Source organism: Panthera onca, chromosome C1 (assembly GCF_046562875.1).
Source record: "Panthera onca isolate mPanOnc1 chromosome C1, mPanOnc1 haplotype 2, whole genome shotgun sequence".
NCBI classification, from domain to species: Eukaryota; Metazoa; Chordata; class Mammalia; order Carnivora; family Felidae; genus Panthera; species Panthera onca.
The window spans coordinates 58,610,901-58,629,546 of NC_138346.1; the positions used below are offsets into that span (position 1 = coordinate 58,610,901).

General features: G+C 38.9%; 1 protein-coding gene across 3 annotated transcripts in view; it reads left to right on the plus strand.

The window, feature by feature from the left end:
* CHN1 (chimerin 1) overlaps window positions 1–18,646 on the plus strand; it is a 203,131-nt gene that overhangs the window by 98,178 nt on the left and 86,307 nt on the right. For all 3 annotated transcript variants that reach the window (XM_060621788.3, XM_060621789.3, XM_078451147.2), the window contains one exon: window positions 18,278–18,566. In XM_060621788.3, coding sequence (XP_060477771.1) covers window positions 18,278–18,566 — 289 coding nt within the window. The remainder of the gene's footprint in view (window positions 1–18,277; window positions 18,567–18,646) is intronic.

An 18,646-nucleotide genomic window follows, 5' to 3' on the forward strand; every position in this document is an offset into this window, starting at 1 on the left:
TCCTCCTATTCTGTAGGTGTCTTTTTATTTTGTTAATTGTTTCCTTTACTGTACAGAAGCTTTTGGATTTAATATAATCCCACTTGTTAATTTTGCTCTTGTTGTTTGTACATTTGGTGTCATGTCCAAAAGAATCATTGCCAAGGCCAGTATCATTGAGCTTCTTCCTTGTGTTTCTTTCTAGGAGGTTTTGGTGTCAGTTCTTATGTTTAAGTCTCTGATCCATTTTGAGCTAATTTTTGTGAGTCGTGTAAGATAGAGGCCCAATTTCATTGGTCTGCATGTGTTTCTCCAGTTTTCCCAGCATCGTTTGTTAAAGAGACTGCGCTTTCCCATTGGGTATTCTTAGATCCTTTGTTGAAGATTCGTTGACCAAACTTTTCTAATTATTCTTTAGCTCCAAAATTTCTGTGTGGTTCTTTGTAAGGGTTTCTAGCTCTCTGTTGATACTCTCTTTTTTTTTCACGTATCATTTTCCTGATTTTGTTTCATTTAGTTTTATTAAAAAAAATTTTTTTTTTAAATGTTTACTTATTTTTGGGAGAGAGAGTGTGAGCAGGGGAGGGGCAGAGAGAGAGGGAGACACAGAGTCCAAAGCAGGCTCCAGACTCTGAGCTGCCAGCACAGAGCCGAGGTGGGGCTCGAACCCACGAACTGTGAGATCATGACCTGAGCCAAAGTTGGACGCTGAACCGACGGAGCCACCCAGGTGCCCCGTATTTCGTTTAGTTTTGTGTCTGTGCTCTCTTTAGATCATTCAGCTTCTTTAAGAAAATTACTTTTAATTCGTTGTTATATACTTAATAGATCTCTGTTTCCTTGGGGTTGGTTTCTAGGAATTTCTTTCGTTCTGTTGATTGGGACATGTTCTCCTGGTTCTTCATGTAGTTTGTATTTGTTTGTTTGTTTTCTGAATTTTATGAGCATTTGTAAATATAACCACTTCTCCTAGTCTTTACAGACTGGCCTCATACAGAGGAAGACCTTCTCCAATCAGCCCAGGTAGAGATTTGGAGGGCCTGACACTTTTTGGAGGGTATAACTTCTCAAGGCTATGTGCATTTCTCAATTAAAGAGGTGGGGCGCCTGTGTGGCTCAGCTGGTTAAGCATCCGACTTCAGCTTCTCAGTTTGTGAGTCTGAGCCCCGCGTCGGGCTCTGTGCTGACAGCTCAGAGCATGGAGCCTGCTTTGGATTCTGTGTCTCCCTCTCTCTCTCTGCCCCCTCCACCTCACGCTCTGTCTGTCTGTCTCTCTCTCTCTCTCTCTCTCTCTCTCAAAAGTAAGTAAGCATTAAAAAAAATTTAAAAAGAGGCTTGCCAGTTTCTTTTTCAGGACCTTGTAATCTTTTGTACCATCTGGTATCTGTCTTTGGTACTGCAGGTTCTTGGGTGCTCTAGGAGCAAGCTGCTTGTCTCTCCTTATTCTCACCAGCCTCCAAGCCTCTAAAGTATACCAGCTCCCTGGAAGTTTCCCAAATCAGGCAAGACAGGTACCATTCCCTTGGGCAACTCTCAGAAAAGCCAGAGCACTGGATACATGCCCCACTCTTCTCCCTTCTCCTGAGGGAGAAGTAACGAATTGGACACTCTCCCTTGTTTTCAGAACCTCCCCGCCTCCGCGGGCATCTAACCTGTGCCAGTTATCTTAGTGCTCTGAATCAGGTGAGATAGTAACCAGTCCCTTAGGCAGCCCTCCAAAAGCCAGGATATTGGAAACATGTTCCACTCTTTTTCCTCCACACCCACCCTTAGGGGAGAAGCCATAAGCCAAGCTCAACGGTGCTGTCTTGGGGAAGGGGCACTCATAGATAAGATGAAGTAGCCCTTCTTACCTGTTTCAGTGAGGCTTTCATGGTTTTGCACTTGCCTGGGGTACTGCAATTTCTTAAATGGGTTCTGGAGTTGTCATAAGAGAATCTTAGTCCATATGTTGTTAATTCAGTGGTTCTGTGGAGTGCGGTCTGGGACTTCCTCTCCCTCCATCTTGCTCTTACATATCTTTTATATGCATTATCCTTATCTTATTAAATATACTGCATGTTTCTTTTGGTTTGTCTTCCCACCCCTGCCCCTTGAAGTGTCCTGTGTTCCTGGAGTCTAATAGAACAGATCTCCTATGAGTATCTTATGATGTCCTTAGGCTAAAATAGCTGCCCTCTGGCTCTTGTCATTGTTCTGCGTGAATGTTTCTCCCTCCTGTTCCTCATCTGCTCATTTCAGACAATTGTGTTAGCTTTTGGCCCTGCTTCTGTTCTCAATTGTGGCCATTCTCCAAGCTACAAATTGGCTCATCCTGCTAAGTCTTTCAAAATTTTTCTTAAGGGTTCCATTGATGTTTGCTGTCAGATTTTGAGGCTCACTTAGAAATCTATTCATGACTCAGGTGTTTTTATTTTTAGGGATGGTACCTAATGTTCAAGATTATATTTGAGTCTCTACTGAATATATTTATGCCGGGTACTGTTGATCACATGGTTATTAACTTATTTTCAGAAAAGATCTTCACATGTTCCCAGAGTATACCTAAGAACAAGTTCCCACCTACAGTAATAATCTATTTACATGTGTGTCTTTACAAATGAATTGTAAATTCCTTCAGGGCAGGAACTAAGTCTTATTTGTTTGGTTTCCTTGAACCTCATGCACTGCTTGGTGCATACTGGGTTTATTTAATAAAATTGCATTAGAGAACTGTCAGACCTAGAATGCCTCCCTGTGATACACTTCCTTATATAAGTAGGAACTAAAGAAAGATATTTTTCATTCTATTTATTGCTCTTAACTAAGGATATCTTAAGTGGACAGATTCATGTTTCTTTTGCTGTTTTGCTCTAAAAGATACATAACCCAATCATTGGGCTTTATTTCTGGCCCTGTGGTTTTATTTTTTATTTTATTATTTTTTTTTATTTTTAGAGAGAAAGAGCAAGCGTTCATGCAAGTGGAGGAGAGGGGCAGAGGGGGAGAGAGACAGAGAATTTTTTTTTTTTTTTAAGTTATTTGAGAGAGTGCACACGAATGGGGGAGGGGCAGATAGAGAGAGAATCCCAAGCAGGCTAATGGCGGGACTCGAACCCATGAACCGTGAGATCATAACCTGAGCTGAAATCAAGAGTTGGATTCTTAACCAACTGAGCCACCCAGGCACCCCAAGAGAGAGAGGCTCCATGCTCAGTGCCGAGCCCAACGTGGGGCTTGATCCCACAACCCTGGGATCATGACCTGAGCTGAAAATCAAGAATTGGACACTCAACCAACTGAGCCACCCAGGCACCCCAGCCCTGTGGTTTTAAGTCGGTAGATATGGGGGGCACCTGGGTGGCTCAGTTGGTTGAACACCCAACTTCAGCTCAGGTCATGATCTCATAGTTCATGGGTTCGAGCCCCAGGTTGGGCTCTGTGCTGATAGCTCGGAGCCTAGAGCCTGCTTTGGATTCTGTGTCTCCCTCTCTCTCTGCCCTTCACCCTGCTCATGCTTTCTCTCTCTCTCTCTCTCTCTCTCTCTCTCTCTCTCTCTCAAAGATAAATAAACATAAAAAAAATTTTTTTTAATCAGTAGATATGGTCAGTGGTTCAGAATGTGGCTTTGCAGTCAGACAGTCCTAGATTAATAGTCTGGTTCCAGTATTTTCTGCATAACTTTGGGCAAATTACTTACTTCCCTTAAGTCTGTTTCCTTATCAATAAAATGAGGATGTAATAATAATAACTCATACTAGTTGAAGGATTATTTGGGATACGGCATGCATAGTACCTAGCACAGAACACTCAAAAATAGCAAATAGTACTATAAAAATGAACACACACAGATACATTGTGTATTACATTTTAAACTTTTTGCTTATTAGCATTAAAAGTCAATGAGTGGCAACCAGGGCTATGTTGATAATTCTTTGTTTCCAACTAACAGGTTGATTATATCTGATGCTTACATCTTAATTAGACATGAGAGGCTATTTCAGAACAACCCCAGAAACAAAAAAAGCAATTACAAATTTCATTTATTGCTTTGCCACAGCCTGAAATCCTAGTCTAGTTGCATTCAAAATCTGACAAGAACAGTATCCATCAGTTTAAAAGTGATGCTTTATAAAAACTGAGACATCCAAACACAAAAGAATATATGCTGCATAATTCCATTTCCATGAAATAGAAAATTATAGTGACAGAAAGCAGATACGTGGTTGAATAGAATAAGGGACAAAGAAATAGGCCACAAGAGGACATGAGGGTACTTTGGGGATGTTGGGAAATGTTCTGAATCTTGACTGTGATAGTATCTGTCAAAACTCATTGAATTGTGCACTTCAGATGGAGGTAGTTTGTTGTGTATGAATTATACATTAAGAAATTGATTTTTTAAAGTGAGGCATTTTTATGCTACACTTTATGTAGTAATTTGCTGATTGTTAATAACCACTAGGTGATAAACTTAAAGGTATATATTTAATCAAATTGAGGCCTGTTTCTGCTCATCTGCAACAACATCCTACTTGTCTGGAAGTCAGATCGTTGGCAGCCTCAGGTCTCTAAAATACAGCCAGGAGGCTGGGAATGAGGGGAAAGGCCTTTGAGTGGCTAAAGAGCGGCTACGGAGCCCATGTGTTGATGGCCAAGGAATGGTCAGTAATCCCCATTAGAGACTACTTAATACAGCTTTCTGTCAGATATTGGTAAAATTCCCTTTTTGTTTTTCAAGCTTACAGCAGATAAAAAGTAACAAAAGGTGAACACATGCGATAACATGCAAGGCGATTTAAAAATACAAACTAGGGGCACCTGGTTGACTCAGTCGGTGGAGCATCTGACTCTTGATTTCAGCTCAGGTCATGATCCCAGGTTGTCAGATCGAGCCCTACATTGGGCTCTGTGCTGAGCGGAGCCTGTTTCAGATTTTCTTTCTCTCCCTCTGCCCCTCTCCCCAACTCACACTGGTGCTCTCTCTTTCAAAATAAAAATAAATGAATAAATAAATAAAATAGTTTTAAAAATATATATAAAACTCGATCAAGAACTGAAAGTTCAGTAATGGGCAATGTAGGGGCACCTAGGTGGCTCAGTCGGTTAGGCATCTGACTTTGGTTCAGGTCATGGTCTCACTGTTTGTGGGTTCGAGCCCTGCATCGGGCTCTGTGCTGACGGCTGGGAGCCTGGAGCCTGCTTCAGATTCTGTGTCTCCCTCTCTCTGCCCCTCCCCTGCTTGCACTCTGTCTTCTCTCAAAAATAAGTAAACATTAAAAAGAAATTTTTTTAAATAATAATTCAGGGCAATGTAGATTGGAGGTTAACTCAATATACCACAATAGCCAATGAGAGAGTTCCATATTCAGACACTAAACTTTTAGTCATATATTCATGATAATGAAACTTAATATTTAAGAAAATATTAAATTGTATTAATTGTTAACTCTAATATTTAAAAAATTATAGGAGGAATGCCTGGGTGGCTCAGTCGGTTAAGCATCCTTCTTCAGCTCAGGTCATGATCTCGCAGTTTGTGAGTTCAAGCCCTGCATCGGGCTCTGTGCTGACAGCTCAGAGCCTGGAGCCTGCTTCTGCTTCTGTGTCTCCCTCTCTTTCTGCCCCTAACCCACTCGCATTCTGTCTCTGTCTCTCTCAAAAATAAATACACATTTAAAAAAATTAAAAAAAATTAAAAAAATAAAATAAAATAATAAAAAATAAAAAATTATAGGAGTGCCTGAGCCTGGGTGGGTCAGTTGGTTAAGCATCCGGCTCTTGATTTCAGCTCAGGTCATGATTTCGCTGTTCATGAGATTGAGCCCTGTGTTGGACTCTGCAGTGACAGCGTGGAACCTGCTTGGGATTCTCTTTCTTCCTCTCTTTCTGCCGCTCCCCCTCTCATGCTCTCTCTCTCTCTCAAAGTAAAGAAAGAAAGAAACTTAAAAAAATATTAAGTTAGGGGAGCTTGAGTGGCTTAGTCGGTTGAGCGTCTCACTTTGGCTTAGGTCATGATCTTGTGATTCATGAGTTTGAGCCCTACTGAGCTGTCAGCACAGAGCCCGCTTTAGATCCTCTGTCCCCCTCTCTCTGCCCCTCCCCCACTTGTGCACATGCATGTGCGTGCTCTGTCTCTCAAAAATAAACATTTAAAAAATATTAAATTATAGTCCCTGTGTGATACCTAGAATTGTATATACAAAAAATGGTTAAAGAAAACATTTTGTTGTTTAAGAGGATTAAGTAGTAGGAATCTGCAAAACACATAAATGAGTGTGTAAACACACACTTATGTATATGTATAGAATTCTGCAAGCATTCACATACATAACTCCATGCTCTTATAAACTTCTGTTGTAATGTGATTTTTTTTTTTTATATCCTGAAGTAGTGGACTCATGGAAACAAGGTTTTATAAGCTTTTAGTGGCACTAAGTACCAGCTCTTGAATAAGCCAAATCTGTTGTTAATTATATGAATACACTCATCATTTCTGGACCCATCCTGTTTTAAAAAGATTAAAATGTGTGTATAATATGTTCTGTAAGTGCACATGCATTTATTTACTTATTGGCTGGATAGAATACTTAATATTGTGTCTTTGATAGTAAAATGAAAATAGTGTAGTAGAAATTATTTTAATTGGTTCACTGTATTAGAAAAGTTGTTTTTCATTTATTTGCTCCCAGTTGTCAATATGGAAAACATTACAGTTCTGTAAGTGACAAACACTATGCCTGGTAATTACCACATCTTTCTTAGTTATGTCCGACAAAATTAATAACCTTCTCACATTTTGGCAATTCTGTGTTTACTCACATGTATTTTTTAGAATCTTTTTTATTGTTACATTCAGTTGGCCATCTTAGGGGTAAATTATGAAAAGCATTAATCAAGCCCTTATTAATTCTATTCTAATAATTCTATTCAGCAGCTGATTAGTTAGGGTCTAATATGTGCAACACACTATGTCAGTCTCTAGTGCTTTCGAAATAAAACTAATAACTGATTCTCAAGGGTTCAGGATTTGCTAAAGTGTTTGGACTTTTTCTTATGGCAATAGTGAACGATTAACAATTTTCAAAAGGGACAAAAGGGAAAATAGTATGATAGGATCTCTCTTGGAACAAACTCTCGTGGCTGTAGGCAGAATGGGCAGAGTTTGCGTGGACTCAGATCAATCAATAAAAGTTTAAATGTAGAGGGAGATTGAAGAATCTCAGATAATTACGAAAGTTTAGTCAGGAGTTGACTGTGTGGGTGGTGGTTCTCTTAAGGGGTGTTGGAGAAGGAACAGTTTTCTGAAGGGAGAAGAGATGAGAGGATGAATTTGGTTGAGGACCTTTTTGGTCTGACAGTGCTTAGCAATAGTGGGGAGCACAGTACGTGTGGACTCATGTTGAGCCAGGAGGCTTTCCAGAAAAAAGCTATAAAGCAGCCAGTACTAATGCAGATAAAGAACCATTTGACTTTAAACAGTGGGTTGGATTTTTTTTATTATAATTTTGTTTTGTTTGGGACTTTGGGGTTTTTATTAGCCTCTCTATTTCACTGTGGAGGAACTTGAACATCTTCCTTGCTACATCGATAATGTGAGGGGATTGGATTAGACGGGTGTTTCCCAGACTTTAAGCCATGTAGGGATTACCTCGGGATCTTAACAATGCAGATTCTGAATCTGATGGTATGGAGTCTGGGGGCCTGATTTACAACAAAGAATTCGACAATCACAAAGATCTCTTCTGTCTTTTGAGTCTTCCCTTTTAGACCCAAGAGTTTTGTAAAATAAGAGAAGACAGAATCCTTACACTTTAACTCATTCAACGTACAATTTTATTTCATGATTGGTAGATAAGCCAGCAGCTGTAGGTAAAGTTTAACAAAGCACATAATTAATAGCTCTGCCAGGTATTATGGTTCCAGAAAATCAAGTCATCCTCTCTCCTTCCACGTATGTTTGATTGGGCCATAAGCATTTTATTATCCTAACATGTTCTCATTTTAAAAATCTTTTTATTATAACTTAGTTAGCTGTCAGATTGAATAGTACACTGAAATATGAGGTGTGTTTTTGAGATGGCACAAAACCTCTCTTTTGGAATGACATTGACATACTTGCTCAAAAATAAATGATCTTTCCTAACCTTACTGAATCACTAGTCCGATAAAACCGTATCAGTGACTGTGTTACAAGTACCGTACAGCAGTGAGTTTTTATTTGTTCATGTATTTGGCGGTGACATCCATTAACTTATCCTTGACATTCTGTTTCTGTATAATGATTGTGGTTTAAGAGATTATGATAGCAATGAAGAAGGCTGCAAGTTGGGGGTTGGCAAGACTGAGTAGGTATGGGAGGAAGACATGACTAGGAGACGTTTTATAAATTTAAAGATGCAAGGTAGTCTCACCAAATTCTTTACTCAACAGAGGTGTTAGCAGTGAATAAGCTTCTCCCTGAATTTAAGGCACTTACAAGGCTTGATCCTCTGGATCGCTATGAAGACCATGCAGTGTAAAATGGAATAGGTCATCAAGACTGGTTCCACTCACAAGGCTTTCACTTGAATTGGGTTTCATTACAACAGTTCTGTTCATTGTATCCTAAAGACACAGCGAGCTCATTCACCAGTGCATGATCAAGAAAGAGTCACTGCATTTCATGGAAGTGAAATTCTAGTAACTATAGTTCTGTTGTACAAGAATGGTCATTTATTAACTTAAGCAAAATTCTAAACATTTCTTAAAGCCATCAGTATGCTAAAATGTTAAATCGCTGCTGCTAAGTGCAGTACTATAAAGGAAAAAAAAGGCATTTCAAAAGACTAACATTCTCTTCAATGACTTCTAAAGACTTAGAGAAGGTATAACTTTATAACAAGAATGTCCCTTTGTTGCCTTTATCTTATTTTTTAAATTTTATTTATTTATTTTGAGAGAGAGCGCGCACAAGCAGGGAAGAGGCAGAGAGAGAGAGGGAGAGAGAAATCCCAAGCAGGCTCCACACTGTCAGTGCAGAGCCCAACAGGGAGCCCGAACTCACGAACTGTGAGTTCATGACCTGAGCGAAAATCAAGAGCCGGATGCTTAACTGACTGAGCCACCCAGGAACCCCTGTTGTCTTTAATTTAAACAACAGCTTGTTTGGACAGAATATCCTCAGTGTATTTTTTCCTATCCTTAGTACTTAATGGTAATCCATTGTTTCTTGACATTTATTGTTAATGTAAAGAAGTCTGAAAGCAATCTTGCTTCCAACCCCTTATATGAAAGTGACACTGGTTCCTGCCTGGTTGTCTAAAAAATTCTTTGTTTACTCTTCAAATTTAGTAATTTAAACCAGGATTTGTTCTCTTTTTTAAATGTTTATTTATTTTTAAGAGAGAGAGAGAGAGAGAGAGAGCACGTGCGCGCACACGTGGGGCAGAGAGAGAGGGGGACAGAGGATCCAAAGCAGGCTCCATGCTGACAGTGGAGAGCCCAGTGTGGGCTCGAACTCACAAACTGTGAGATCAGGCCTGAGCCGAAGTTGGGCATTCAACCAACTGAGCCACCCAAGCACCCAACCAGGATTTGTTTTAATGTTGATAGTTTTTTTATAAGCTCATCCATGAAACAGTGTGTTCTTTCAGTCTTGAGATTCAGTTCCTTCTTCCTTGCCTGGAATATGTCCCCAAATTCTATTTCTGAATAGTATTTCTGTTCCATTTGTTGGCATCTGAACTTGAGGTACAGTTTTTTTGGTGGATTGTCTTAGTCTTCAGTGTTTATCCTATATGCCTTAATTGATTTACTCTTGTACTTTTCCTTAGCCATCCAGTTGACTATTTAAGCCTTATCTCTATACCATTGATTTGCTTTTCAGTCCTATCGATCCTGTTTCCTGTCATTTCTAGTTATTTATTAGATCTGTAGTAATTGTATTGGTATTTAATTTGTTTTTCTTAGCTCTATACTCTCACTTTATTCTCTTTAAAAACTCACCATTGAATTCTCTTATAAAATTTATATCCTTAAAGTCTGTAGCGTAAACCACCTAGAGGGAATCTGTTTCTGATTGCTTTTTCTTCCAGATTTAGGTCTTTGTCATTTGAATGCTACAATTTTATTTTTATTTTTAATTTTCTTTTTTATGTTTACTTATTTTTGAGAGAGAGAGAGAGAGAGAGAGAGAGAGAGAGAGAAAGAGTCTGAGTGGGGGAGAGGCAGAGAGAGAGGGAGATGCAGAAAATGGGAAGCAGACTCCACTCTGAGCTGTCAGCACAGAGCCCGATGTGGGGCTCAAACTCATGAACCATGAGATCGTGACCTGAGCCAAAGTCAGACACTTAACCGACTGAGCCACCCAGGTGCCCCTTGAATGCTATAATTAAAAATATACATATTGTGAAATAACACATACAGGAAAGTATGTAAAACTGATATACCCAATTTAAAAATTGATTACATGTAAATATATGTAAATCTATGTAATCCCTACCACATCAATATACATTAATGGTAGTTCAGAAATTCCCCATATTTCTCTTGCTTGTCATTATCCCCCACTTCCACACAATAGTTAACTACTGTGCTCGGTTTATAGTTATCTTTTTCATGCTTTTCTTTATAGTCTTACCACCTGTATATATATTCCTGTATAATATATTGAGATTTTGCCTGCCTTTTGACTTTATATAATCAGACCACATTGTATGTATTCTTTTGTGACTTGTTCTTTTTGCCCACATTATTCTTGTAAAAATCCATCCATGTTTTTGCATGTATATGTTTGCTTTCCTTGCTATATAGTATTTCATTATATTTTTTTAATTTTTTAATGTTTATTTTTGAGAGAGAGAGAGAGAGAGAGAGAGAGATAGTGGGGGAGGGGCAGAGAGAGAGGGAGACACGGAATCCAAAGCAGGCTCCAGCTCTGAGCTGTCAGCACAGAACCTGATGTGGGGCTCAAACTCAGGAACCGTGAGATCATGACCTGAGCTGAAGTCAGACACTTAACTGACTGAGCCACTCAGGCACCCCTAGTATTTCATTATATTAATCAAGGTTCTCCAAAGAAGCAAAACGAATAGGGTGTGTGTGTGTGTGTATGTGTGTGTGGGGGGGGGGGCATTTATTATAAGCAATTGGCTCATGTGATTATGGGAGCTGGCAAGTCTAAATCTGCAGTGTGGGCTGGTAGGCTTGAGACTTAGGAGGGCCAATGTTGCAGGTACATCCAAAGGCAGTCTGCTGGAAAACCCCCTCTTGCTCAGTGAGGCCAGTCTTTTTGTTCTATTCGGGCCTTGAACTGATTGGATGAGGCCCACCCAATTATGGGAGAGCAATCTGCTTTACCCACAGTGCACTGACTTAAATGCTAATCTTCTCTGAAAACACCCTTCAAAGTGACATAAAGTTAACTATCATATATGTGTACTACAGTTTTTCTATTTTACTGGAAATGTGTGGTTTTTAGGTTTAGGCATTAATGAGCATTACTATTAGAGAGAGAGAGACAGTGTGTGTGTGTGTCTCCTAGTGCATATAATCAATTGTATTGTCTAGAATATTACCTAGGAATAGGATTGCTAATCCTAGGGAATGCATACATCCAACTTTACTAGAAAATACAAAACCTTTTTGTTAAACGGTATGCCGGGTACTGGTTATGTTAGGTGCTCTGTATCCTTGCCGGTGCTTGGTATTGTCAGACTTGTTAGATTTTACCAACCTAAAGATTTAATTTGCATTTACTGGATTACTCACTGAACACCTTTTCATGTTTACCTTCTTGACGTGGGCTTATTTTTGTCCATTGTATAAGTTTGTATCCTTCAACTTTGATGAATTTTCTTGAATTGTCTTTTTTGATTTCTTCCCCTTCCAGTTTCTCTGTTCTCTGTTTTTAAAACTCTTTTAGATATTAGACTTCCTGAATTGATTCTCTATCTTACTTTTTCTCTCCTATTTTCTATCTTACTGATCTTGAAAATTTTTTCAACTTTATCTTCCATTTCTTCCTTTAAATATGCTATATTTTTTCTGCATACTCTATATTCATCCCTTTCTTACAGCATCCTAGTGTTTATCCTTCAGCTCTCTTTGATTCTCTTTGTTTATCCATCTTTGTCCTTCATCAGAGAGTCTTTCCTCAGATGTCAGGTGGTCCTTGGCTAACTGTTCATATTTATTTGGCACTAAAAAGCTGACTGGTAGTTCTGAAAGCTTGAAAGAAACCAGCCAAGTAGACGGTGATGTTTCTATTCTTAAGTCTTCAATTGGGCGGATCAGACTTCTAAGAGCAGAATTCTCCAGTCTCCTACCATGAAAAGGTACAACCCTTTTGAGAATCAGGTGACAAAGAAAGATGGAGGTTTCAATCTTCAGTATTAACAACTTTTCGCTTAATTTTCAGGATAGCATCTCTGCCTTCAACTCTGTCTGGTGTCCCTCTGTTCACTATCTCCTTGTTTTACCCTATCCAGAAAACCAGACTTCAGTCTTCCACCAGAGCCAGGAAGGGGTGGGACTGGAGACAGGATTGGAGAGGGTGGGGGGAATGTCTCACTGCTTCTTAAACAGACCTTCAACTAATTCATCTGTATTCATCCCACCTTCCAGAGCATGCCAGGTTTAGTTAGGCACATTGACTTGCTTCTTTCACTGAAGGCAATTTACTGTGCCAAGGGAATGTCATCATGAGTTCACGTATTTTAATACTTTTGCCCCATTTCACCATCCAGAATTCAATGACCAGATAGACAAAAGTAGTACCCTAACAAAGGTTTCAGATGGAAAAAAAATATTTTTAAATTGTATATAGCTATGTTTTCTCTTCCTCAGCCTTTCATTTTTTAGTATTTAACTGAATGCCTCGTCATATTCTTGTTTCTGTTTTAGCTTTTCAAGGGTATGTTTATGATTAGATAAATTTATGAGATGCTCGTATTTCATCATTAGATTACCATCTTTGATTTGGGTAAACAATACACAAATATATATTTATGACAAATAAAATTGTTCTTGTATGTTGGTTTCTGGAAATAGTTCTAACATCTTATTGTTAACTTAGACAAGTGTGTTGTATATGTTTCTTTGTTTGTTTAACAGAAAACATCTGTTAACTTGGAACTTTCCTTTGAAGAGCTATTTCCCAATACTTCGACCTCAAATCAGAAGTAATCTTGGTTTTAGAAAAAGTAAAGTAAAATCCCAAAGGCTATTCTTTGCACATATTTTCATCACTTTGTACCTCTAGACTGAATGTTTTGAGTACGATTTACTTTTATTTTTTTTTTTTTAATTTTTTTTTCAACGTTTTTTATTTATTTTTGGGACAGAGAGAGACATAGCATGAACGGGGGAGGGGCAGAGAGAGAGGGAGACACAGAATCAGAAACAGGCTCCAGGCTCTGAGCCATCAGCCCAGAGCCTGACGCGGGGCTCGAACTCATGGACCGTGAGATCGTGACCTGGCTGAAGTCGGACGCTTAACCGACTGCGCCACCCAGGCGCCCCCGAGTACGATTTACTTTTAAAAAATAGAAAGGATGGTATTAAAGGTTTTGTTCATTTTTGAAAGCTAGATGTTAGAATTATATATTTTGAAATTCATCTGAATGCAATTGGGCACAGCATTAAACAGCTTTTTTAAACATGAAAACCAAAACCTGAAATCACAGGAGAAAAAGACACTTCTCGAAAGTGGTAATTATGTACAATAGTAGCAGTTCAAAGCAGATGATCCCAGTCTCTCTTTTCTATTCGTGAGCTACAGTACCACTTTGGAGAAAATGAATTTTGTTGAACTCTAACTAAGAGAGAGTTGGTCCTGTACAGCTTCAGACATGTTCACCAAAGAATGAACAGCTATTAAAAAGCGAGGGCAGATGCAGGTAATAAACACAAGAAAAGATGAAAAGAAGATTTTCCTGTAAAAATGGAGGAAAATGGTTTAGCTTCGACAGTTTTGACATATCAGTGCTCTCTAGTGTAGAGTTCAGCAGTTGTCCCCAGATCCATGGAACACGTCCTGCCGTCAGTATGGTTACATTGACTGACCTTTTGCCTTTGAATTCAGAGACCTGACTCACAAGTCACAGTGGAAAGACTCATTGCTTTTCCCTCCTCCACCAGCCCCCACTCTGCATTCTGCTATAGTTCCTGTCTGTCCACCCAGGCAGTATAAACTTTTCAGGGACATCTGAAGACAATTCACAAAGAGCTCCTCCTTGCCTTGTGTCGACTGCGAAATCAGCCAGGGCAGAGATATTCCGGTACAAGTTATTTGTGTTACCGGTTGTTTGTGGAGCCCCCTTCAGTGCATGTTTATTGATTCTCTTTTCTGTTCTACTTTACTGTTTCATGACATGTTCTGTCATTCTCTGCAGAGGCCTAACTAACAGAGAAGGAGAAAGAGAACTACCGTTCATTGAACCTAGTATGTACTTAGCTTTGACTTAAATACGCTTATGTAATCCTCCCAGCCACGTGGAGAAAGATAATGTTATTCCTGTTCTCTAGATGCAGAATCTGAAGAATGATTTTCTCAAATCAGCCAGCTACAAAGTGGCAGATCCAGGATTTAAACCTATTCTTATACCAAAGTCTGAGGTTTTCTGTTAAACACTCAGGACCCACACTTGCCTTTCCTGGTCAAACCCTGTTTCGAGACTGCAAAGGTGCTTTTGCACCGGACATAAGCAGTAGCTCTGAGACCTGAGTAAGCAGTGAGTTCCTTGGTTTTCATAGTGTGAGGGGAGTTGTTGGGTTCGCTTGGTTTCATGAATCACTGCACAGAAATGTAATGTTTCTATATAAGGTTATGTACCTTTTTATAATGATGTGGTGCAGTTGAGAATCCAACTCTTGGTTTGGTTTGGGTCATGATCTCACAGTTCATGAGTTTGAGCCCTGTGTCTGGCTCCATACTGCTGGTGTGGAGCCTGTTTGGGATTCTCTCTCTCCCTTGCTCTTCCTCCGCCTTTCCCCCACTCGCATGTGCTTGCACATACTCTGTCTCTCAAAATAAATAAACTTAAAAAAAAACTTAAAAAACAAAAAAGATTTAAAAAACAAACTAAAGATGAATTCTTAGGGACCCCTGAGTGACTCAGTCAGTTAAGCATCTGACTTCAGCTCCCGTCATGATCTCATGGTTCGTGAGTTTGAACCCCACATGGGGCTGTGTGCTGACAGCTTGGAGCCTGGAGCCTGTTTCGGATTCTGTATCTCCTTCTCTCTCTCTCTGTGCCCCTTCCTGGCTCTCACTCTCTCTCTCTCAAAAATAAATAAACATTAAAAAATTTTTTTCAAATAAATAAATAAATAAAGATGAATTCTTTAAATTCCAGGGTGCTTGATAGAGCATGCAACTCTCTCTCTCTCTCTATATATACATATACATATATATGTATACATATATATGTATATATATAATATTATATATATGTTATGTTATATATACATGTTATATATATGTTATATGTACGTTATGTTATATATATATAATGTTATAATGTTATATATATGTTATGTTATATATATATATATCTTATCTTTGTGTTTGTCTATATCCTGTAGAGGTAATCAAGGGAACAGGAACTTTATTATGAACCACCTAATATTTAACAGAATTCCTGGGTGTGTGGTTGAATAATAGTTTGTAAGTGGTAAACTTTTCCAAGAAAGGATCCTTTCTTTGCCTTTAGATTCAGCATCTCTGCTTTTCTGGCTCTTTTGTAGAATAGACACATCCATTCCCCAACTTGCTCAAAGATTTTCTATCATGCCTTTCAAATCACAGAAGGGAAGGAGACTCCGTTGATGTAAACTGTGATGCTATTCTTTATGTAACTTCCCAAGGGAAAGAGAGGGCTGTACAGGCTAGGCAATGAGAGGGTGTGTCTCCTTTAGTAAAAATAATGCAACTTTCCTAAAAAGTCAATCATAATTCCAAAATGGAAATTCATTTTCTTGTCCTCTGAGGTTACATTTTAATCAGCCCATATTATGAGTTACTTTAGTTATTGGATCAGGTTCCTTAAGACTGGAAGTTCGAGGGGCGCCTGGGTGGCTCAGTCGGTTGAGCGTCCGACTTCAGCTCAGGTCACGATCTCATGGTCTGTGAGTTCGAGCCCCGCGTCAGGCTCTGGGCTGATGGCTCAGAGCCTGGAGCCTGCTTCCGATTCTGTGTCTCCCTCTCTCTCTGCCCCTCCCCCATTCATGCTCTGTCTCTCTCTGTCTCAAAAATAAACAAACATTTAAAAAAAAGTTTTTTTAAAAAAAAAAAAGACTGGAAGTTCGACTGGACCGGAAGTCCAGAGCTGACGTGCAGGTTGAGGAGGAATTGGGAGTTGCGCGCTGGGTCTCTTCAGGTTGCTGTGATAAACGGAAAAGTACAAACTTACTTAGTCTTTTTTGCCTGATGCCTAGAGGTAGCCAGGAAATCCTCTCCTTAGCTGGGGTAGCAGTAGGCCCATTGTGAAGCGTCCTAGACCAGCTCTTTCAGTCTCCCCACACTCACCCAGGTGAGGCCAAGAACGCCATCATCCCTTCTGCCCTACACTCCCATACTGTTCAGATTTTAGAATAAATGTGAGTGACAAGTGCCTACCACCATTGCTTGGATAGTCTTTAGTTTAAGTGCCACACGCACTGTGAAATCATAAACCCCTGAAGGAGTAAAATGGTCTAATCCCTCATTGAAATGTCTCTGAACACACCTGAGCTATAAAAGGACTTAATGTTTAACAGTGCTGAGTGATTATTGTTTTAAGACTCTTACAAAAATTATAAAGTGGCCTTCCATGTTTATTACTCAAAAAACAGATAATATGTCTTAACAGAAAGGAAAGAATAAAAACAGTATATTAAACTGAAAGAAACTTTTATATTTAACTTTGGTGTAGAAATTTTACCTTCTACTTTTTTAGACTTACGTTATAATGAAAATTTACTTAGGAGAAATATGTCTATAACATTACAGGAAAATGACCAGTGGGAAATTGGAATTATATGGATCATTCACTTGAGTATAAATCAAAATATAATTGCTTTTAAAGGACCAAAGGTGGATAAATTTTATTATAGTAGAAGGACCATCATGGATAGAATGCCAGGTTCTAGATTCAATAATTACTAAAGTTCAATTTGAACGACAGACACAGAGATACCTCAGGCCATTATAAAAAATTATTTTGTTTCCTCTTTTAAGGATAAGTTAAAAGTAGAATCTTAAGTTGGTAAGTCCTGTCTTTCTGGAATATAATCAATACCAGAATAATATTGTTGTGAAAGTTTGGAGTCCTAATTAAACATTTTACTTTGGTATTAAACACGGTATTATTTTGGTATTTAAGTTCACCTCTGTTCTGTGTATTTGGGGGTCTTTTTTGTTGTTGTTCTGTGTATTTTTAACAGTGAAATTAAATACATCCTCTCTGACTTGTTTTGTTTTTAATTAGGCTCACTTGGGATTGCCTTTGGGAGACCATGATACTGGCTCTTGGTGCCTTTTGGCATCCCCTTTCATAAAATCAGGAGGCAAAATACTGAAATTATCAGAAGAGTAAACCATTATTCTCCGGTTTTTAAAGTATGTCACCAAAACATGACCCAAAAGTGAGAACAGATCTAGAGTCCATTCGTTTATGACTTCTGTGCCCTATATATATTGCTGACGTTTCTTGCCTCGACTCAACATGCAGACACAGAAAAATGACTATATAAAAGGAAAGAGCAAGTCATTGACTCATGGCTAGAAATCGCAGAAGTATGTTTCTGTTGCCATCCTGCCTTACTGTGTGGTTCAGGTTCTGGACTCAGCTGTGCTTTAAATGATTGCTGGCATTGTACTTACGTGAGCCCATTAAATGGGGCTTTCTCATTAAAAGACATGAATGCTGGGTCTAAAGCATGTTGAATATTTTTATTGATCGACTTGAAGAGAACATGTTAAAGAAATTTCATCTATTATGGAGTTGACTAATTGAATATAGAATGTGCTCTAATAGGATATAAGCTTTATTTTCCTTCACTTTTCCTACAGGTTAATGAAGTGGTTTAAAAAGATAAACAAGAACATTGTTTCCCCTCTAGAGTAGGCATGCTTTTAGCTAGTTATCCCTAGTTGTTGCAAGTTTATTCTTTGTGTTCACAAGTTTTATTTTCTGTATTCCAGACGATTCATAGAGATTAGCCACAGTTTATTTAACAAAGAAGACACACACAAAGCAATAGTTTTTTTTTGCTCTTTCTCTTTTTTTTTTTTTTTTCAGAAAGAATTCACTTGCTTACTTTTCTTAAAAACATCTTTCCCATTTCATTGAGGCAGATTTGGAAGTCAAACCAGAAACTTCAGGCTCTACTACGATGGAAAGCACTTCGTTGGGGAGAAGCGCTTTGAGTCCATCCACGATCTGGTGACTGATGGATTGATTACTCTCTATATTGAAACCAAGGCAGCAGAATACATTGCCAAGATGACGATAAACCCAATTTATGAGCACATAGGATACACAACCTTAAACAGAGAGCCAGCATACCAAAAACATATGCCAGTCCTGAAAGAGACACATGATGAGAGAGATTCTACAGGCCAGGATGGGGTGTCAGAGAAAAGGGTAAGCTACCATGAAACCACACTTTATCTTCTTCTGTTTGGGGTCCGTATAAAAAAGCCATTATTGCCAGAAGAGATTGA